At 50.3% G+C, this 22,573-nt stretch overlaps 1 protein-coding gene and 1 long non-coding RNA gene across 3 annotated transcripts in view; one reads left to right on the top strand and one right to left on the bottom strand.

The window, feature by feature from the left end:
• Window positions 1-759: 759 nt before the first annotated feature.
• Window positions 760-13,022, bottom strand: LOC132021960 (uncharacterized). The gene is made up of 3 exons (XR_009405479.1): window positions 12,925-13,022; window positions 9,198-9,318; window positions 760-1,310 (listed from the first exon to the last, which is right to left on the bottom strand). It is a non-coding gene; the product is annotated as an uncharacterized LOC132021960 (long non-coding RNA).
• Window positions 12,028-22,573, top strand: part of RIMS4 (regulating synaptic membrane exocytosis 4) — a 58,243-nt gene continuing 47,697 nt past the window's right edge. The window contains exon 1 of one of the 2 annotated variants that reach the window (XM_059407078.1): window positions 12,028-12,248. In XM_059407078.1, coding sequence (XP_059263061.1) covers window positions 12,152-12,248 — 97 coding nt within the window. In that variant the 5' untranslated portion in view covers window positions 12,028-12,151. The remainder of the gene's footprint in view (window positions 12,249-22,573) is intronic. The other variant, XM_059407079.1, reaches the window with a different exon arrangement.

Raw genomic sequence — 22,573 nt, 5'->3', positions numbered from 1 at the left:
GTATTGATTGAACAAAAAGGGGCAGTGGAATGTAATACGTAGCACAGTAGCCTTTACATGAGATTTTATAAATGGCCTCTCAAAGCAATATTGTATATTGTTTGGAGATACACACACATATATATAAACAAAGGTTTTGAGGGTGGATTGTCCATGCTTACACGTCTGACATGTGAAGTGGGTGCCCAGTGGTGGTGGGGAGTGGGAGCTATGCAGTCATGGGACTGTGAAAACAAACACCAAAAAAAAAAAAAAAAAAATCACAAAGAGAATAGCTCATTTGAGAGAATGAGGAAGTATGTCATATGCTTCTGGAGAGTGAAGAGTGGGCCAATATTGTTCAGGGAGATTTGTCAATACTTATTACAAGCTTCCAAAACATGCATCATTTTAACCTGTGCGTCCACGTCTAGAGAAGCTATTAAGTGTATGTCCAACAGCTGAACTGCAAAGAGCATTTCTTTGAATTTCAACATGAGAGCGAAAACATTAAATCATATGAAATGTTATTCAGTAATTTAAAAGAGTGGCATAGAGGTATATTTACGGCTGTGGGAAAATGTTCATGATAGGAAGCTAAGTGGAAAAAAACAGATCACAGGCCATGAAACTACTTACAGTACTAGACCATTAAAAAAGCACTTTATATGAAACACGGTCAAGGTGGGGGGAAAGGAGAAAACACATCAGGTTAAAAAGTGGCTGTCTCTGGGTAGCATGATGAAAATGATTTTCAATTTTGCCTTTGTTCTTGTTTTCTTCCCACAATTTCCTGAAAGGTGCAAAAATTATTTTTGTGATAAAATTCATGTATTTTGATTTGAAAATTGAGCAGGCTACCCAGATGATTTGTCAAATGGAAGGAACTAGGTTGAGAAGAGAGAACGAGGCATAAAACTATCAGGATGGGAAACTAGGAGACAGGCAAGAAGCTTAGAAGCAGGAAGGCCAAGGAGAAAGTCTAGAGAATAGAGGGTCTGGCAGTGTCTTATAGGGACCTTGCAGCCTAGGGGCTTGGCCCAGAGAGAGTGGTCAAGGGGCAGAGTCTCAACTCTGACCCAGACCTACCTCTTGCAGCCAGCTTGCCAGTCTTCAGATGCCCAGTGGCCAGGACTCCATCATCTTTCAGCCTTGATCCTTCATCACTGTCCTGTTTGTCAGGCTGGGAGTGAAGATCCCCCAAGTATGGAGCTCTGTTTGCCATGGGGAAGTTCAAGCTTCTATCAGCCTCAGCTAGGTGCAGCAAGCTGGGTCGCATGTCATAGCCTCAAGTCTAAAGGGTATAAATGAGCCATCCGAATGGGCAGGAGCTGGAGAAGCAACGGGACAGAAAGAATGTCTTAGTTATGAACTGCTAAGTATCAAATTACCATGTACATAAGGATTTACACACACACACACACACACACACACACACACACACACGTTTATTAGTTTCTGTGGGTCAGGAGTCTGGGCAAGGGTCTGCTGGATTTTCTGCTTCAGAGTCTCTTGGGAGGCTGCAGTCTAGGTGTTGGTCTGGACTGCGGTCTCATCTGCAGACTCAAGGAAAGAAGCATCTGCCCCAAGCTCACATGATTGCTGGCAACATTTGGTTCCTCTGGGCTTTTGGATTGAGGGCCTTTGTTCTTAGTGGGCTGTTGGCCAGAGGTTGCCCTTGGACCTGCCTGACATGACCCCTTGCCTCATCAAGCATGCAAATGGAGAAGGGCAAGAGAGAGAATGTCAGCACTGTTGATGTCACACTGAACGTGATCTAATCATGGGCGTGACATCTCATCGCTTTGGTCTCCTGTTACAGGTCGGAAGCAATTCACAGGTTGCATCCACACTCAAGGGTATTCGTGGGTACTCGGTGCATGGGCATGGATCCAGGGTGCGAGGATCATCTTGGAGTCGACCCACGAAAAGGGTAACCCAGAGAACAGCAAGCTGAAACAAGAGGTTGTGAGATTAAGGAATGGGATGGGAGTCCCTGGGGACAGGATGTCCAGAGCCATCTCAGTTATAGCCCTGAAAAAACATCCTGGGCAACCCCTCTATCCCAGGGAAACCAGAACAGTTGATCATCCCGCCTAGCAGGACACAAATGATGTTAGGCAGTGTCACACTACCTAACGTAGAGAGTCTCTGTTTCATGGACAAAGTCTTTACTTGGCGATGCTGTGTCTTACCACTTCTCTAAGACCGTCAACCTGTCTTTTATCAAAGACATCTCTGTCTTCGGACCCAACCCTTCTGCAGGCTAGAGTATCTCCCTATAACTAAATGTTGCTTCAGTTTTGTCCTATTTACTTATCTGGTTACTTTCTATTTATGGCAAGTGATACTGGGTTCTTCATTTATATAGTGTTATGAAATTTTCAACTCAAATACATGCATTTAAACAAAAATTAAGTCAGTTTAAGGAATAGCAGAAAAATAATAATGTCTGTGGCTGATGATCATTGCACAAATCTGGACGGCCAGTACCACCTGCCTCTCCTGTCCATTAGTACCCGCGTGACCACGTGTCATTCATTCACATCGGCCACCCTGGCCTCCTTGCCTTCTCCTCAGGCCAGCAGGCACACTCCCCAGCACAGGGATTTTGCACCTTCTGTTCCCTCTGCCTAAAACATTCTTTCTCCAGTTGTCTGCACGAGTCACGCCTTCATGACTTTCCTCAAATGTCACTTTCTCATGATGTCTTCGCTGGCCATCCTGCGTGACATTATCAGTTCCACTCTGGACAGTCCCAATTATCCTTCTCTATTTCATAGACATTTTTTCAATAGGACTTACTGCCATCCAAATGCTATGGTTTTTTTTTTTGTTGTTTCTTGCTTATTTCTCTTCTTTATTCTGTTTCTCCCCATTAGAATATCAGTTTCATGAGGACAGAAAATTTTGTCTGTTTGAGAATTGTTTTCTGTACTCCCCAGGACATAGAATGGTGTCGGGCTCAAAGAGAGTGCTCCGTAAATCCTCTCCAAGGGCTTTGTGATGTGGTTCGCAGGTATAAGGCTGGGGAGATGGCTGTCATTACCTTACTCCTCTCCCGCACGTTTCCCCCATGGTTCAAGACCTGCACTCATATTCTTCCTTCCTGTCTGCCTCTTTTCCCGCCAATCAGAAACAAAGACACCTGCCAAGAAAATCAACATTCAGGGGCGCCTGGGTGGCTCAGTGGGAAAGCCTCCGCCTTCGGCTCAGGTCATGATCTCAGGGTCCTGGGATTGAGACCCGCATCTGGCTCTCTGCTCAGTGGGAAGCCTGCTCCCCCCCCCCTTTCTCTCTGCCTGCCTCTCTGCCTACTTGTGATCTCTCTCTCTGTCAAATAAATAAATACAATCTTAAAAAAAAAAGAAAATCAACATTTAGATGTGGCTTGGACAAGCTCTGGCTGAGTCTGGGGTTACTTGGTATTCAATGAAACATATTAAAGAGATGCAGGAGAATGTCGAAGAATCACTGGCAGGAAATAGAGTCAGATATGTATATCCATGGGATGCTTTTGGTCACCCAAAACAACAACACGCACACGCAAAACCCCCACTAAACACAAAAAATAAAAAAACCCCAAAAGCCCAAAGCAAAAATGCATTAAACAATAATGAGATGTATGTGCTAACACTTAAACACCAACCCACTAAGTAGGGCAGCTCCAAGGTTGGTTAATTCAGTGGCTCAATGACATCATTAAGGATCTGGGTTCTTTCACCTGTTCTGCCGTCCACTGTTGCAGCTTTGTCCTAATTTAGCTTCCCTCTTGGTTGCAATTAGAATATGTCCAGCCATGGAAAAGGTGATGTTTCTCTCTCGTGTCCATTTTTCAAGAGTGCAGGCACCTTTCCAAGTAGCTGCTTGCCCCCAAAATTTCACTCGATTCACAATGGTCAGAACTGGGTCCTAAGCGTACACCAAACATGGGCCAAGAGAGATGTGGGGTTTGTCATGGAAGGTGACTTAAGGGGAAGGAAGATGGATTTGGGTGGGTAACCTGCCATGTAGGTTTCAGGTGACCTCATGTAGGAATGGAACCGGGACCTGAAGTATCAGGCATCGAGGTCGCCTGCTCCCTATTCCCACAGCTTGATTTGCTCTGTTCATTTGCACAGACTTCTTTTTCGCTCCCCTGCTTCTCTGGGCAGCCTGGCTTTCTTCACTCTCATGATCCATGGCTCAGACAAGGCTCTATTACCCTCAACTTCAGTCTCCTTCCCATTGAAGTACAAACACCCAGTAGGGAAGGCGTTCAGCTGGAAAGGCGAATGCTGTAACAGACACGTTTGAAATCTCAACAACTTCAGACAATACGATTTTATTTCTTGCTTACATCCCAACCCAATGTGGGTCAGAGTGCCTGTGTGTGTGTGTGTGTGTGCGCGCACACGCTCGCACGCATGCGCTGATGGAGGGTGACCCATGAAAAACAGCAGCACCTTCATTCTGGGGCTGTTACAGGTGAAGCCTTGCTTGGGGGCACCCCAACCGGGTCTGCAATAAGACCCAACTTTGTCTGCTGTCTTCCTGGCTCCCACAATCTCCTCCCTCTCTCTTGCTTCTGCCTCTACCTCTTTGGTTCTTGCGTCTCTCTGTTACTCTGTCCCTCTCTCTTTTCTAGTCTCTGTCTCTTTCTGCCCTTTGTTCTTGTTTTTCTCTGTCTCTTGTCTGAAGGGGTGGTTTATTGGATCAGAAATCACACCCAGTTTTTTTTTCTCTCTTTTTAAAAAATCATTAATACTCCTCACCAACTAGTAACTGAAGATACTCTTTGTGAAGAAGGGAAGAAGGTGTGTACCTGCTCCCTCTGCTCCCTATTCCCACTACACACTTGCTCTCTGGAGCACACCAGATGCTTCTCCAGAGGGAGAACAGAGCCTGGAAGTCATAGGAAGGAAGCCGCAGAAAGCAGGAGACTGAGCCGTGCAGTGGTAACAAGTCTCAGCTTTGTCCCAGCTCTGTCTGGCCCTCCAGATGACCCAGGACTGCCATCCTACCTAACTATCGGAGCTCTTGGCAGTTTTTAAATTATAGGTGTGCTCAGAATCTCCGTAAGGCAGATTCTATGGTGAGGATGCTCTATCCGTTCCATGGGTCCAAGGAGGGCACAAGCTGTATCCAAGGTCACACGGGAAGTTGGTGGTAGAGGCACTTAATGGCTTCTGCTATAGGGAAGGACTCACCGGTTTCTAGCTCAGGGGTGGCCCTTAGCAAAGTGTTATTGTGAACTGGCTAAAATATACCGGCCACTGCAGTGATGATGATGATGATGATGATAGTTAATATAGTAAACCTACTATGTGCTCGGCAGTGTGCTAAGTGTTTATATGCAATAGCTCATTTCATTCACCCCACCCCTCCCAGCCCTTTCAGGTAGATACTTGTATCATCTCCATTTTATAGGTGAGAAAACCGAGATACACAGATTGCCTAAGAGAGAAAACCACACAGCTAGTAAATGTCAGTGCAGTTGAGATGAATAGGTAGGTGGCTGGATGGAGGGGTGGCTGGATGGATCGAAGAATGAAATAACGGTTAGGTCATTGGTTAGGGACTTGGAGTTATAACATAAACGATTTTAATATCTCTAGGCCTCTCAGCTTAATCATGTATTAGCCACTTGAAGACAAGGAGTAAGTCAAGGAAATACTAAATTCTCTCTCAAGCTACCAGTCTGCATGGACAAGCAGCATTCACGCCCAGTCAAGGCTAAACTCAGACCAACCAAGATGCAGAGAGGCAGATACAAGTGCACAGGAACAGAATCTTACAATGATATACAAGTATAACTCACACAACCTGGTTACACACACACACACACACACACACACACACACGCCCCAGGATGCATGGTACCTTTAAGACCGGACTGGACTCACTTCACACAAGAACACACACCTTGCAAGGACATGTTTAGGGACAAGGTCATTCACAGACAAGGACACAGATATGCAGAAATGCCCATCTCTTCTGGGATATGCACACATAGACAGACACGTTTTACACACACATGCACCAGCACACCCACACACCCACAGAGATATTTTACACACCCACATACACGCACAAGCACACGCACACACACACCCCAACACAGACAGGATCAGTCTCTCTCTGACAAAGCTGCAAACCAGGCCGTGTCAGGTTTAGCTATATTCTAGCCACTTACTCCTTTTTCTAGAAAGGCACTCACCTGGGTCTTGATAAATGTGCAAAATCTAGGGACCTCATCCCTCAAATGCTTTGTCTTAGAGAACTATTAAACAGGAGATGTTCCATCCACATGAGTGGTTTTCTCTTGATGCTTTGAAGCTGGGCAGTGTCCCTGTCTTTCCTTTTCCTTCCTGGTCTTCACTAGTCCAGTCCATCTCTTAGTCTGGCTCAGGTCATCTCTGGAACTTCCTCAGGGTTAGCCTTTCTGGCCCCTCCTCAGCCTTGTCCTTTGTTGCCTCCTGCCAATGCCCGGAGACGTAGGACCCCGGGGGGGGGGCCCCCTCCGTCCTCCACTTCACCTTTCCACAGCTCAGCCTCCCCAGCCTCTCCTGGGGAGGAAAGAGTCAGTGGTCTTTTGGTTCAAAGTAGGACTTATCTGAACAGGAGGAGGAAAGCATCCCTCTGAACTGACTCCAATCTATTCCTTCCAGAGAAGCCCCAGAGGTTATTTGAACATGCACATGTATGGGCAGTGGCTTTATTTTATTTACTGATAAATATAAATACAAATAAATATGTCTATCTTCTCAGGGCCAAGAACAGTGCTGGGCACAGAATAGGTGCCATTCTCAGCTTAAACACCACCTCCCCAGGGAAGTCTTCCCAGATTCCCTCAGGCAGGATTAGATCTGCCCTACCCCCTCACACACTTGCAGGTGCAGACACGCACACACATGCGCTATAAAGCACATAAATATCTATCTTGTATGACACTCTCATCACAATTGTAATTGAAATTATTATTACAATAAAGTGAGTATATCATGTTATAATTAAATAATTATTGGCATAATTATATGTTTAATGTTGCCAGTTTATAAGCGCCATGAATTCAGGGACCGGGTTTGTTTTATTCCTCCGTGTGCATTTAGGGCTGAGTACAATGACGAGACTGGGTGGACCCTGCAAATTACTCAATGTATGTGTCTATTAAGTACCTACGATCTGCCTGGCAGTAAATTTACATCCCATCTTCACCATGACTTGGCAAAGTGAATGCGAATTATGCTCATTTTTTGATGGGAACCCTGAGGGGACTTGCCCAAGGTCACACAGCTAAACTAAGGATAGGCACTTAAACTCAAGGCAGGCAGTCCTTCTTCAGCTCCGATCTACTGAGCTGTCTGGCCCTTGGCACCCTCCCTTTCCCTGGGCTGGGAAGCCCACACCACCAGTTTGTTCCTGACTCCCCACTGTTCCCTGTTCCAGACTCACCACTTCCCCCACCCACCATCTCGAGCCTTCCCACCATCAAACTTGTTCTTAGAACACATGATTCATACTCAGGTACGAGCAGTGGACAACTTAAGATTTCCTGTGGGAAAAATGATCTATTTACAAGGGATCAAAGATTTAAACTTACAGGGCCAAACCTTACTGGGGGAATTTTAGGCATGAGCTAACCAAGAAAGGAGAATTCACACCAGGAGTCCACTGCCTATATTGCTGGCCAGAGGCCAAGTCTGTTTCCGTTGGCTGCCTCTCCTCTTTGACACTGCCAGCTTTGTCTGCATTCACCCCAGGGGCCCCCTGCCTCTCTTGCCGGGTGAGACACAACCTGGAGCACAGCAGGAAGAGCACTGGGCCAGCTCAGGACACGTCTGTTGTGGCAACAGCTCTGCACCCATGGGCTATGCAGTTTAGGGAGTCCCTTGCACTTTCTGGGCCTCAGTTTCCCTCTCTCCCAGCGGAGGGACGCACTGGATGACCTTTCCGATTCCTCCCAGCTCTGGACGTCTGCCTCTAACAGATGGGGCTGTCCGATCCCAAGCTCACACTTGCAGAACACGCACTGTGTTTGGGCACTGTTCTAAGAACTCCACATTTATAACTCACTCTGTGATGACACTCACACTGGGAGGCATTGTCCCCATTTTACAACTGAAGAAACAGGCCCGGAAGAAGTTCATTTGCTCACTCAAGGTCATGATTCCATCATGGCCTACAATATTATCCCCGGACTTAGGGGGTCAAACGACCACCATTTATGCTGTGGCCCAGGAATTTGGGAAGGGCTCAGCGGAGCAGCTCCTGCTTGTGTGTTTGTCATGCAGCTGCCATTGGATGTCCGTTGGGGCTGCATCAAAGTTAGACACCAGAGATCACTCACTCACAAGCCTGGGAGATTGTTGTTGGCTGTCATCTGGGGGCTCAGCTGGACCCACCGAGGCCTCTCTAGCAAGCGTGGCTCAGGGTAGTCAAGGTCCTTATGTGGACACTGGCCTCTCCCAGAGTGTGCAACCCAAGTGAGCCAGGAAGAAACTGCAGGAAACTTTCTTTCTTTCTTTTCTTTCTTTCTTTCTTTTTTTTTTAAAGATTTTATTTATTTGACAGACAGAGATCACAAGTAGGCAGAGAAGCAGGCAGAGAGAGAGAGGAGGAAGCAGGCTCCCTGTTAAGCAGAGAGCCCGATGCGGGGCTCAATCCCAGGACCCTGGAATCATGACCTGAGCCAAAGGCAAAGGCTTTAACCCACTGAGCCACCCAGGTGCCCCTGCAGGAAACTTTCTGACCTAGCTTTGGAAGTCATGCATGCCACTCACTGCATTCTACTGGTTCCAACCCAGTCACTAAGGTTGACCCAGACGTAAGGAGGGGACAAAGACCCTACTGTTCAGTGGGAGAGCGGTCAAAGGATGAACACACAGGCTTTAAAACCACCACAGCGACTCAGATGATAAGTGGAAAAGCTAGAATCTGAGCCTCCAAGCGGGGTCTGCAGGCTGAACCAGCACACATGTCTACTTTCAACATTTAGGTGTGTTTTCTGGGAGTCTCACTGCTGGTCAAACAGACATGCCTTATGGGTCCCTGAGACTTCTTCTCCAGCTCCAGGCCAGCCTTTCCTGGCCTCTCTGTTGTCCTGTCCCTTCTCTAGGCCTCAGAGTGCTGCTCTAGGCCTCAGAGTGAGCCTCCCTCTGGCCTGTCTTCCTTCTGCTACAGTCTTAGTGGCCAGCAGGGCAGTGGCTGGAGCACTGGCATTCCCTGCTCTCTGTCACCTTGAGTGTGTCATTTCTCCTCTGAAAGTCTCTGTTCTTCATCCGTCAGCTTCGTGGGAAGGTATTCATCCAATCAAGGATCTACTGAGCACCTGCTTTTTGCTAGGCATTCTTCTAGGCTCTGGGTAGGAGAGAGAGAGACATTAAGCAAATAAGCACGAAAAAATATATGTATAATGCCATATACATATGATATGTCAGATAGTGATCAAGGCTAGAGAAAAAAATAAGGCAGAGTAAGGAGGACTAGGCATTTCAGGGAGGGGTATTGCTACTTTACAAAGGATGGTGAGGGAGGACTTTATAAAGAAAGTGATGTTTGAGCACAGGTCTGAGACAATGAGCCACACAGCTCTCTGGAGGGAAAAGTGTTCCAGCCAGAGGGAACAGCAAGGTCAGGACAGTGGGTCTGGAGCTGAGGGAGCCAGAGGAGTGGTAAGAGGTAGGCCAGAGAGGGAGCAGAGCCAAAGGACTTAGGACCATGTCCAATTTGGACTTTTACCCCTAAGTGAAATGAGACCATGGAAGGGTGTTTGGCAAAGGAGCAGCCCCCTCTGATTTCCGTTTTTGACATCCTGAAACTGACCTTGAAGAAAGAGGAGGCTGTAAGCAAGAACCAGAGGGCCATTTCTAGGAGTTAAGGGCAACTCTAGAGCAACTCCCCAGCAAAAGGCCAGCAAGGAAACAGGGGCCTTTTCCCAAAGCTACAAGAAACTGCAGGCTGCTACTGACCTTACATTACAATTGTAGTGAGCTTACAGGTTCTTTTTTTTTTTTTTTTCCCTAAAGATTTATTTATTTTTTTGACACACAGAAATCACAAGTAGGCAGAGATGCAGGCAAAGAGGGGGGGAAGCAGGCTCCCTGCTGAGCAGAGAACCCATGTGGGGCTCAATCCCAGGACCCTGGGATCATGACCTGAGGCTTTAACCTACTGAGTCACCTGGTTGCCCCACAAGCAGATTCTTCTGCAGAGCCTCCAGACAAGAGCCCATCTGGCTGATACATTGTGAGGCCCCAAGGAAAAAACTCTGTCAAAACTGCTAAGATTTCTCACCTACATGACTGTCCACTAATACACGGATGTTGTCAAGCCTCTTACTTTGTTATGCAACAACAGAAAACTAATGCACGTGTTATGTTAATCCTCACAGACATCCCAAATAGAGGGTCTCCCCAACGAACAGATGACAGAACACATCAGTGAGGTGAAGGGCTTTCCTCTAGGCCACACAGAAGGGTAGTGTCACAGCTGGGATTGAAACTCTGGGATCTTGCCATCTCCCCAGGCTGCTTTGTAAAGAGTGTGTGAGAGCAGCTGGCAGAGGTTAGACATCTGAGGGTTGGCTGGATGGGGACCTCAGGCCCTAGGTTAGAGAATGGAGTTTGGATTTCTGACTGTGATTGTGTTCATCCTGGGGGCTTTGAGTGTCTGAAACCGTGTGTGTGTGTGTGTGTGTGTGAAGATTGTGGGTCCTGGAGGCAGATATGTGGGTGTGTCCGTGTGAGCATGTGATCCTGGCAGAGTGTGTCTCATTGTGTGTGCGTCTGAGGGAATGGATCTGCGACTGGGAATGACCGAGGCTGTATGTCTGTGTCTGGGTGTGAGCACATGTGCCCACTGAAGTGTGTTTGAGTGACTCTCTCAGCCTGGGTCTGAAGGTAACCGTGTAGGAGTTGGCCAGTGTTTGCTAGCATTTGTGTGTATGAGTGAATCAGTGCTCAGGGAGTCCATGTCAGGGGCACTGTGTGCAGATCTCAGAGTGCGTCATCGGAGTGTGTGAGTGTGTCTCTGTGTGAATTTTAGGATGTCTATGAGTGGTGTGGGTGCTTGAGTGTGTGCGTGCCTGTCTGAACTTCTCTGTGGGTTTGTGTGGGATCTGAAGGTCTCCCTGTATGGCAGGGAGAGGCGCAGCGTGTGTGTGGGGTCCTTGGTTTTCACTCTGAGTGCCTCTGCAGGTCTCCTTGAGAGTCAGAGTGAGTGTGTGGGTGTATCTACCTCTGTGGATCTTGTGTGAGAATCTGAGGGTGTCCACAGGTGTAGGTACCTGTGTAGGTCTCTGGAGACTGTCAGGGGACAGATTCAGCAAGTGTCTCTATGAGTGAGTGACTTTGTGGGTGCATCTCTCTGGGTGTTGTGAGTCTGAGGGTGTCTCGCAGAGAGAATGCACTCGTGTGGGAGCCTGTTTGAGCTGCCCTGAGGGTTCACGTGGAATCTGAGGGTCTCTGTGTGGGAGGCTGAGTGCCGCGCGCCGATCGCTCTGAGGGTGTCCGTTCTGAGCCTGTCTGCGTCCCCCGGTGAGGCCTGTCTCGGTCGGTGCCTGGACGCCTGCATCCGGGGCGAGTCTGAGGGCTGAGTGTGGGGTCGGGACAGAGCTGGGAGCACGGCCCGGGGACCAGGGCGCAACCTGCTCCGCCCGCTCCTCCCATGGGGCGCGCACACCTGCCGGGCTAGGGGCGGTGAGGAGGGGCCCCGCCCGCGCCCTCCCGGCTCCCACGCCCCCGCGCGCGGCGCCCCCTCCCCCGGGCGGCGCCGATTGGCTGCGGCTGCGGCTCCGAGCCCGCCCCGCGCGGCCGGCTGGGGGCGCCGCGGGCCAGAGCGCTGCGCCGCCACCTCCGCCGCCGCCGCCGCCGCCACCGCCACCACCACCGCCACCACCACCACCACCACCACCACCACCGCCACCACCACCGCCGCCGCCACCACCGTCGCCGCCGCCGCCGGGAGCACAGCGCGCTTCGGGCTCCGCGCGCCGCCCGCTCCCGGCCCGCCCGCAGCCCGCCGGCCCCGCCGCGCCCGCCGGCCCCGCCGCGGAGCCCCGGCCTAGCCCCGGGCAGCCGCCACCACGCCGCGCGCCGTACTCCGCGTCAAGAATGGGGCGGCCAAGCTGCCCAAGCCGCCCGCCGCCGCGGCTGCCGCCGGCGCGGCCGAGGCGCCCGGCGCCGGCGCGGGCATGGAGCGCTCGCAGAGCCGCCTCAGCCTGTCCGCCTCCTTCGAGGCGCTCGCCATCTACTTCCCGTGCATGAACTCCTTCGACGACGAGGACGCGGGTAAGCGCGCGGCCCGCCCCCATCCCCGGTTGGGGTGTGTGTGTGTGCTGGGGGGTGGCCCCGGGAGCCAGGGCCGGAGGCCCCCTGCTCGACCCGGTGCGCCCTGAGAGGGGCCCGCTCTCTCCTCCCTACCCACAGCCCTGCTCAGGATACGCCCCCACCCACGGGGCCCCAAGGTCTGCCTTCCAGCCTCCAGCCGCCCCCAGGGACCCCTAGGCCCTCTGCATTCGTCCCCTTCCCGCAGGTGGGCCCCTTAGGGTCGTCTGGACCAGCTCTGTTTACTCATTTGAGCCTGCTGGATGCCCCCTGTCTTGCTCCTGGATCCGACCTGCCACCCTCCCTGAGATTCCCTCCTGTCGCGCCCACACCTCGAGCCCCGGGGCTTTGGCCGCCTCACCCCTGGGGCTCCGACGCGCACCCCGCCGCTGGAGGTGGCGCGCAGACCTTACCTTACCATCTTTGCCTTGCCTGCGTCCAGAGGCTCCCCCAAGACCCCCCGCCCTGCGCCCAAGGCCTTAAGCGTCCTCATTTGGCTTTCTTCCCCTTCCCCCGGAGGCTGGGGATCCAGACTCCTGGTTCCTATCAGACTGGGGCGGACCGCGGGGAGACTAGCTGGGTGCGGCCTTTCCTCCCATCTGGTCCCAGAGGGAGGCGTAGGGCGGCGCCAACTCCTCACCTGCGCACCGCCCGGAATGTGCCTGGACCTTGGGTGCTCTTGTCGCTGGAGTAGCCCTTCTCGGTGGGCTGAACCCGGCCACCATCTAGCGGCCCAAACCTCGCGCTCCCGGGCCTGCGCGCAGCCTCAGCCAGAGCCCGAGGGGCGGGGTAATGTAGGGAAACCTGCTCTTTGGGGCCATGGAACCAGGCAGATAGAACCTGAAGGCTCCAGGTAGATTTCTGTGGTGAGGAAGCCAATCCACCAACAGGTGGGGTAGCCAGAGGGTTTGGGTGAGAGTTCCCCAAGGAGTGGCACATTGGGAGTCAGAACCACGTTCCAGTCTTGCTTCTCTGCTTATTAGCTGTGACCTTGGGCAAGTCATGTACCCCGTAGCCTCAAATCCTCATCTGTAAAATGGGATAACAGCGCCTAAGACACATGATGCAGTTAGAAGTGTTTTCTGAAAATCTGAGGTAACAGAAGCTGAACATCTGAGAGTATTTGAGTTCAGTGAGAGGACAAAACAGAGAGGGGTGTTTGTGGTAGGGAGGAGCAAAATGGCTTCACGGACACTTTTGAGAACCTGATGAAAATATAGACTATCTCTTCCAAACATACACATATGAACCATCCTCAAAATTTTGTCTGCAGTTTTAGGGAATTTATGGGTCCTGCTTAAGACTCTCTGCCTGCAGGGACCCTTGTCTGGTCTCCCAAGTTATCTGGTGAGACATGGGATGGAGTGGTGGCTAATGGGTGCCCACCTCTTCCTGCTGGAGCAGGATGCAGGCAGGTGGGCTGAAGATTCTCCAGAAGACTTTGTCGGCCAAGTGAATGAATGAGGGGTACGTGAGGCAGACTCCCGACAGACCTAGAGTTGGGGTTGGGTTAAAGATGGTTATTGCAAAGTCATTTTACAGAATCACCCTTTTGTGGAAAAAGTAAGTGAGGCTCAGAGCACTGATGAGCTTGATGTAGCTGGGGGAGGTCATTATTCTGGACAGGGCAAAATGAGAGGAAGTGAGGATGCTGGCTAACACAGGCCTGCACTGGAGGAAATCAGGTTAGCATGAGGGCTGGGAGAGGGACCCCCACCAGCACAGGTGAGCTGACTCTTCCACCTTTTGCCTAATGGTCAGAGACTGAAGTTCAACAGGCCACTTGGGTCTCAGGCCGCTGGTGGGGCAGGAGCATGGGTTTGTAGGAGCAGGGAACGTTAGATCTTTTTTCCTCCTAAGTCATGCTCCGTGTCCTGGATCAGGTTATCATTGCTGGTTGCAGGCAATGAAGTCAGAATAGTGAACTTCATGAATAGTAGAGATTTTTTTTTTTTTAAAGACCCACCTGATGTTTTTTCCAACAAGTTTCTTCAAATTCTTGTTTTGCACTTGAAAGAGACCTAGACATCATCCTGTCCAACCCCCTTTTGCCCTCAGATGAATATGTGTGTGTGTGTAACCCAAGGTCACCCAATGAAGTAGGCACAAAGCTGAGACTAAAATCAGGTTTCTAGTTCTCTTTCCAGTAAACTACTAACCTTCTGTCTGAAAGAGGATTTTTTCAAAAGCCAAATCTCACTGCGTGGAAAATGGTTCCCAGGTGAGGGGCCCCAGGGAACGGCCGACAGCCAAGAGTTTGGGGTGGGCATCTTGTGCTCATTGTCTGCCCATCTTAAGGGATGCTTTGAATTTGGGAGGGGGAGGGAGATAGTCAAGTTTCATTTCCAGGAGACTAATGAAGTGTTTGGGAGAAATCCGAAGTAAGAAACGTTGTCTTGGTGCTTAATTTCTCTTGTTCTTCTCAAAGTCATTTTCTCCTAAAAAAAGCCTTTTGGATTTATTCTTTTAGAACAGTCCCGTGCTGAACTAATTTCTAAAAGCAGTTTGAATAATCTGTCACATACTGGACAGAGACTGCTTCGGTAGGAGGGCTACTAGACCTGGCTTCGCTCCACCTTCCTCTTCCTTGATCCCTCCCCTGGCCCATTAATGCCAGGCTGTCTGATGGCTCAGAGGTGTGTCCCTGATGGCTTCTGGCTCATCTAGGTGCCTCTTCTTTGAGGCTGCTTCCAAATCCTGTGGACTGTGTCTTGTCCATCACCCAGGTTGAGCCAGAGCCATCTGAGGGCTTTACCTGCCCCTTCAGCTGGTTTCCTGAGAAACTGTGAGAAGCCTATCTCATTAGTCTTAACTGGGCCAGAGTACTTTCCTATATTGGGCTTGGGAGCCTTGGACATTTTGTGGGCATAGGAAGCAGCTCTTTCCTCCCCCACCTGCCTTCCCTGAGGCTCAGGATGCTGGTCACTGTAGGCTCCTAGAATTCCTCCCAAGGAGCATCTTCCCTCTCTTTGCGCTCTGAACTCATTACTTATGCTGCCTTTGTCCCTTTTCCAAAGATGCTGGGGACTTTAGAGAGACATGACCTGGGGGCATAATTGGGTAGGTGTCATCATTGCTCAGCCTTGTTGGCACTGGCTTTGTAACTGGGGAGTTAGATACATGACCTCAGCTTTTTCATCTGGATGAGGAAGAAAATAATAGCGTGGACCACATAGGATGACCTGCATAGGGTGAACATTTTTAAAATGATTACTTTTCGAAAGGCATCCTCCTAGGTATTTTAAAGATATTAATTCTTTCCTCATAGCAACCCTATAAAATTAACATTTAACAACCCCATTTTCAGATAAGAAAACTGAGGCACAGAGAATATTCATTCAAGGTCACTCAGCCAGAAGTGAGGGAGTTAGGATTTGATCTTGAGGTATCTGACTGAAACATCCATGCTTTTGATTATTATATTGTTTGTGGTCTGCAAAGGGCTTAGTACAGTATCTGGCATGAGGTGGGCTCTCAGTAACAGTTAGCTATCATGTAATTATCAAATAAGACTTGTTTTTGAGCATGACTGTAAAAAAGAATCTGTGGGATTCTCAAAATGTTAGCTTTTATAATTTTTAGAAGCTAATTTTGTTGCATTGTTGTAGCTGTTAAGGCAGCGTTGGATGCGCTTTTTTTGGCAGGGTTTAAAGATGGGGATTTGGGGGGCTTGCATGTGGAACAAGAGGGTGGGGAGCAGTCCAACTCCCTGTTTCCCTGTTCTTCCTGAACAGTTAATTTTCATCACATCTATAGTCCTACCCCTGCTGTGGTGCACTGGGGCATGGCTGGGGAGCAAGGGTGTCTCCACTTTCCAACAAATGCCAAAGGGAGTTGTTAATATCAGTGTCTGGAATTGATGATGGTGTCCCCAAGTCTGACCAAGTGGTTTCAGCATCCAATTCTCCCTGGTCTGGGAGAAGGGCGGAGAAGCTGGAGCAGCCAGCTCTGATTTGCCCATAGGATGCTTCGATCCAGCACAGGAGGAAGTTGCCATGGCAACACCGGGCCGGCTACCGGTCCCTCTCTTAGCAGTTAGGGCCACATCTCTGGGCTGCAGAGCCCTTCACTGCACCGCCCTCTTCCGCTCAGGCCAGATCTGGTGGCTGGGGTGTATGGTAGATGGATCCCACAGACTAGTACCAAAGCCCACTCCCTCTGTTTTTGGACAGAGGGAAATGGAGGGGGTTGTCTGAGTTTCTTCTCCTGGATTGTGGGGTGGAGATGCCTGTATCTTGCCAGACAGATCCCAGGAGAGGGAATTAGAGCTCTTAATTCTTGCCCACACCGAGGCACCTGGACCCATAGCACTGGTCGCCCCCCACCCATTTACTCCATTTGGCAGAGTTTTCTTCCCCAGACCAAGTGCTAATTTTTGTCCTTGAAATTTGACCTGATCTTTTTCTGAGAAAAAAGAATGTCATGCTGTTCCACCCCTTTAGTGCTAAGAGAGTGGATGAGAAGGGAGTACTTCGGCCTCAGAGGGGGTTAGGGCGAGTGGATAAGGGGGGATGGTGAGGGAGAGGCCTTAAAGCATCCTTTGGGATCAGGTGCACTTCAGGTGTGAGCCTGAGGTTTTGAAGCCTCCATTCCCACCCTCTTTTCTAGGGCACACCACTTCCTGTCCCCCCCACCCCCTCCCGCTCCCTCCCCCAGTTTACCACCAAGTGCTGTCATCTTCTTTGGTTTTGGGAGTTGGGCAGAACTCTCTTAAATTTGGGTAACTGAGGCATGGTAAAGAATTGACCCAATGTTCCCCTGGTTCATGTCATGGGGTGGGATGAGAGTATGAACCCAAACCACTTGATCTGAATCAAATTATCCTGAAAGAAGCATCTCGGAAAAATCGGGTGCATGGGGATTCAGCCCTTCCCCCACTCCCCAGCGCGCTGCCCTGCAGATCTGCCTGGATGCCGTTCGCACTCTTTCCTTAAATCCCTCTCCGTCCGCCCCCCCCACCTTCCCTGTCCCCAGGCAGCCAGACTCCTGGCTCCGGCTTCCTGGAGTTTGCAGAGGCAGGAAGGCCTGTCTGGTTCCGTTGGGTGGGAAGCGGGGAAGGAGGGCTCCTCGCGCCGCGGGCTGCTCCCTGGGAGGGTGGTGCTCTGGCTCGCTCCCCACCCGCCTGGGCCCGAGGCGTAGCCGGTTCTGCCGGCAGGCTGAGTGAGGGCGGGGCGGAGGTGTGGAGGAGAGCCCAGTGGGAGCGCCTCGGAGTCAGCTGACCTGCTCTCCAGGCTCTGAGCCTTTTACTTTGCCTCCTTCAAACGACTTTTCATTACGACCTTAACAACCATCGTTTCAGCATTTCTTTTAAGAATTGTTGGAAAAGTGCCAGGTGTGGAGAATGTGTTCGCAGGGGTACACACGCGTCCTGCACTGTAATCTGCGCCCCGCCCCCTCCAGGGCTACTCACAATCCCACGGTCTTACTCTCAGAGCTCCAGGTCCCCTAGATCCAGTCACCTGGAGGGACCACACTGCAAACTCTCTCCCACACCAATTTACTCCATGGGGCTGGCACTGGACTCCACTGTGGCTCTGGGGCCTCAGACAGGTCCTTTAGCCTTCCCTGGCCTCAGTTTCCTCTTCGAGAAAAAAGGGTTACTTATCCTTGTCTGAGCATTTCTCAGGATGGTAAAAATAAAATGACTGAAAGTGTTGCTTGGCTATGCTCTGTGCATTCCATGATCTTACCGAATCCTATAGCAACCAGAAGGGATTGCTACTGTTGCAGGTGTACCCATTTTGCTGACGAGGGAAAGCCAGGCAGCTTGGAGTCATTTAGTGACTCGCTTGGGTGGCACAGTGGTGATTCAGCCTGAGGTGTGTTTGACTCCAGAGGCCACTCTGCCTCTTGGCATGAACCCAGAGTCCAGGTGGGAGAGGGCTGTGCACGCCCTGGGGGCTGTGCTTGTGCTGGCAAGTAACAGCAAGTGACAGAGGCTGGGGTGTGTGGGGTCCTGTTCAGATTCACATGTGCCCCTCCAGGGTCCACCGTCCTGCTACAGTCCACCCCAGTCTGCTGGATCGCCTTTCTGGGCTTCTTTTCCTGGGTGATCCCCATCACTGGGCTGCCTGGCCTCCTTGAAGAATCCAGTTGTCTGCCGTGGCCCTAGGGGCCGAGCCATCACCTGCCTCTCCAGACCGATGTAGGCCAGTGCTGGATTATATTTAACGCTGTGCTATTTCCACTTGACAGCTCCAGAGCGTCATCCCCCCTCCCATTTTCTCCTTCCTCCCTCCTCCCTTTCTGATTCACTCGGAAACTGACGTGGCTGATGTCAGCGCCTTATTCTTAGCCCCCGTAATTGTAACTGCATTTAGCAGTGCGCACTTCATTAACGGTTTCTGCGATGGGGGAGTGAGATGACTGCGTGCCTGGGCAGGGACACGGGTTGGGGGGTGGTGAGGAGGGGGCAGCTGTGCAGGGACCCTGGCCAGCTGCCTCTTCTGGCCGGACCGACTGGGTGGGTTCCAGGCCTCACTTCTCAAGACTGGAAGTCTTCAAAGGACCCTTGGAGAGCATCAAGTCCATTCCCCTCATTAGGCAAGGAGGGAAACTGAGGCTCAGAGAGGCAGAGTGGTTTGCCAAGGTCATGTGTTAAGGATCCAGGGCTCTGGCCTCTGAGTCCAGGCTTTCTTCCTTAGTATCTACTTATTAACCAATATTTAATTGGCTGCTCAGTGCCTAACAGTATTCTAGGTGCTGAGGATGTATTGGGGAACAAGGCAGACATGGTCTCTGTGCTCATGGAGTTATGTTCTGTGATGGGGGAAGCAGACAATAAACAGGGAAGCAATTAAAAAATAAGTAATTTCAGGTTGTGTTAAGTGAAATAAAAATAAAACTGTTGGGATAGCGGATAACAGTAGGTGAGGAAGGCAGGGGAGGCTCACTGAGGAGGTTACATTTGAGTTGAGGCCTAAATAACAGAGAGCCAGCCAGCAGTGGGACTATGAGGGGGAGGGTGATCCAGGCAGTAGCAACGCTGGTGCAAAGACCCTGAGGTCAGTGTGAGTTTGGGTGTTTATGGAACAGAAAGCAGACCAGTGTGGTTAGAGAGAATGGGTGAGGGGAGACAAGGTCAGAGACATAAGCTGGGAGCAGATCATTCAACCTTGCAGCCAATCAGGAGTATCAGGTGGGGAAACCACAGTCCAAACTGGGAAGAGCAAAGGCCCCCTAGCTGTGTAAAGTCAGAAAGAGGCCGAGAACTCATGCCTCCTGAACCCCTGTCCTTTTTTGTTCCTTGGACATAGGTGGCTGCGCCTTTAAATACATCATTTGGCTTCTTTTCACCTTGTAGTCTGGGCAGGGCTCTTTCTGCCTTGCTCCCCACCCTGCCCACCTCCCCTCCTTGACTCTCACCTGACCCAGCTTTATAGCTCTCTAAGCTGATGTAGCTGTGAGAGACCTCAGGGAGCTTCTCTTATAGGATGGAAAGAACATGACTACATGGCTTTGAAATCTGACAGACCTGAATTCGCATCCTGCTTCTGCCACTTCTAAGTTGTGTGACTCTGGGCAAGTGGCTTCCACTCTCTGGGGCTCAACTTCCTCATCTCTAAAACGGGGGAGGCATTCTTCAAAGGGTTATTGTGCGGGATACGTGATGTGATGCACAGAACTCACCTAGTCCAGAACAGGGCGCGCGGAATGGAGGTTTCCTTGGTTACAGGGATGAATAAGATCGTGTGTTCCATGCTGAGCACATAGTAGATGCTCAGTTAGGGGGAACTGCTGCTGTTGTGGTTGTTCCTGTCAGTTTCAGTGGGTCAGAATAACCTAAGGGACTAGTGAAAAACACTGATTGCTGGTGTCACCCCAGCATGTTTCATTCAATTTGGAGTAGAAGAAGAGCATCTTATTTATTTTTTTTTTTAAGATTTTATTTATTTATTTGACAGACAGAAATCACAAGTAGGCAGAGAGGCAGATAGAGAGAGAGGGGGAAGCAGGCTCCCTACTGAGCAGAAAGCCCGATGCGGGCCTTGATCCCAGGACCCTGAGATCATGACCTGAGCCGAAGGCAGAGGCTTTAAACCACTGAGCCACCCAGGCACCCAAGAGCATCTTATTTTTAAGAAAGTCCCAGGTGATGCTGTTACCAATGCTGCCAGTCCAGCGACCATACCTTGAGAACTGCTGGGTTAGGGAAGAAAGATGGAGAGAAATGAAGGGTTCTTCTCCACTTAGGATGTCTCCTGCCTACCTGTGTCTTAGATTTGGGGACACTGGGTACCAAATTCAAGAGCTAGGAATAGTCTCCAGGTGTTCCTATCACCAGCACATGGTTCTAGATTAAATGAGCCTCCAATGCTGCCCTGCTTTGTGCCGGGTTTAATACATGGGACCCCATAAATCCTTTTGGAAGTCATCTAGATAAATGGTAAATGAGTCGACATGAATAACACATCAGGCCTTAATATCCTTTTATGGAATATCAGGCTCAGACAGTTCGGGGATTCTGAGGAGTTCATGTCTAGCATCTGTACCAGAGGGAACAGGACACAGTCCCTTTCCTGAATTGGAGAAAGGCAGGGCTATGTCTTAAAACCAGGAGGTTCATTTGAGGACAAGGCTCCGCTGGGACGAAGTAAATCAAAGGAATCATGGATGTAAAGGGGCAAAATGCTGGGAAATGCTACCAAGGGAATTTACTGAGTCATTTAATTTAGATGTTTCTAAGAAAAGGGTCGCTGGTAATTTTCGAGGGAAGGTTTGAGATTTAGCTCAGGTTGGAGGCAGTAGGGGACAAACCTTATGATGTGATAAGATTCCCACCCAGGCCTATGAAAGTCTGAGTCTGAAGACAAAGGCATTTACAGATAGTTTCCAGGCGGGACTTGTCTTAAACTGATAGGAAACACTCCAAGAGGAGTGGCTCAGGGTCATAAAAGAACACAGGCTTTGGGTTTGAGTCTCTGCCGTGTACTGGCTGAAGCTCTTTTTTGTTGTTTTGTTTTTTTTTTTTAAGATTTTATTTATTTATATTTGACAGAGAGAGCATGAGTTGGGTGTGAGGTTTGGGGAGAGGGAGAAGCAAGCTCCCCGCTGAGCAAGGAGCCCACCCTAGAGCTCCACTCCAGGACCCTGAGATCATGACCTGAGCTGAAGGCAGAGGCTTAACCGCTTAATAGACTGAGCCACTTCAGCACCCCACCCCCAAGATGAGTCTCTTAACTGTGATATGTAACTGTTCTGCTCAGCCTCATTCTTTGCAAAATAGAGTGAATAACTTTTCACCTTGTGAGCATTAGAGATAATGTGTGTACTGCTCATAGGGCATCCGGGAAATGGAAACTTCTGCCTTTCCTGCTAGGGTTGACTGCCCAGGTGCAGGACTGGCGGGATGGTGGGCGCGCACATCTGGGGTTGGGCCTTGTGGCTCTGGTCTGGATACTGGTGTTCCCTGTGGGCTGAGGGGAGCCCCAGAGGCTGCGTGAGGAGTCAGAAGGGGTCTCTGTTCGGCCGCTGAATCTCAGTGTCTTCACTGGCCATGTCCCTTTGTCTTTTGGGCCTCAGAATTCCCACCTGCAGAACGAGAGTGGTCTAGTGGGCTTGTTTATTACGTACAACCAGAGTCTCCCAGAAAGCAGGACACTTGCTTAGTACCCTCCCCCCCTCCCGAACTCAGCTACAGCCCCTCTGTGGTCATTTTTATCCCCAGAGCATTCCCTCCTGCTGCAGTTTCTCTCTGGCTGGCCCTTGGCTGATCGGTCATGGAGTACTTTTTGAAAAGATTAAGTGCTGTTTGCAGTAGGTCATAAATGCAGATGGTATAGCATTTACAAGTCATGAAAAGTATCTAGTGAAAAGTGTCCTGGGCACCTCCGTCCTCTGACTCTCCCAGGACAAACACAGTTTCCAGCTCTTTCTGCTGTTACTGATATGTTACAGTAAGCAGGCCAGGCAGCACGAGTGGACACCCAAAGGGGAGCATCAGCCTCCTCCCACCTCAGCCACCCAGGCCCACCCTCAACACCGTCGTGGTCTTGTAGGCTGCCAGCTTTTTCTTTATTTTCCAGATACCACATTCTAACTAGACACTTATGGCGGTGTTTAGCTCTGTGCCAGGCACTGTGAAGGTATGAGAGTGGTCAGATTAGACTGGGCAGTGTAGCTGCAGCCTCATGGCCTGGGTTTGAAAACTGGCTTTGCTGCCTGTTGGCTGTGTGTCCTTGAGGAAGTTAGTTAGCTTTGCTGAACCTCAGTTTCCAGGACTATAAAATGGGTTAATAAAAACCCCTCCCTGCTCTGAAGCTATCATGAGGATTAAATGAGTAAATATT

The sequence above is a fragment of the Mustela nigripes genome, chromosome 7, assembly GCF_022355385.1.
Source record: "Mustela nigripes isolate SB6536 chromosome 7, MUSNIG.SB6536, whole genome shotgun sequence".
NCBI lineage: Eukaryota > Metazoa > Chordata > Mammalia > Carnivora > Mustelidae > Mustela > Mustela nigripes.
The sequence above is the reverse complement of the archived record's forward strand: the minus strand, read 5'-3'. Positions and strand labels throughout refer to the sequence as shown.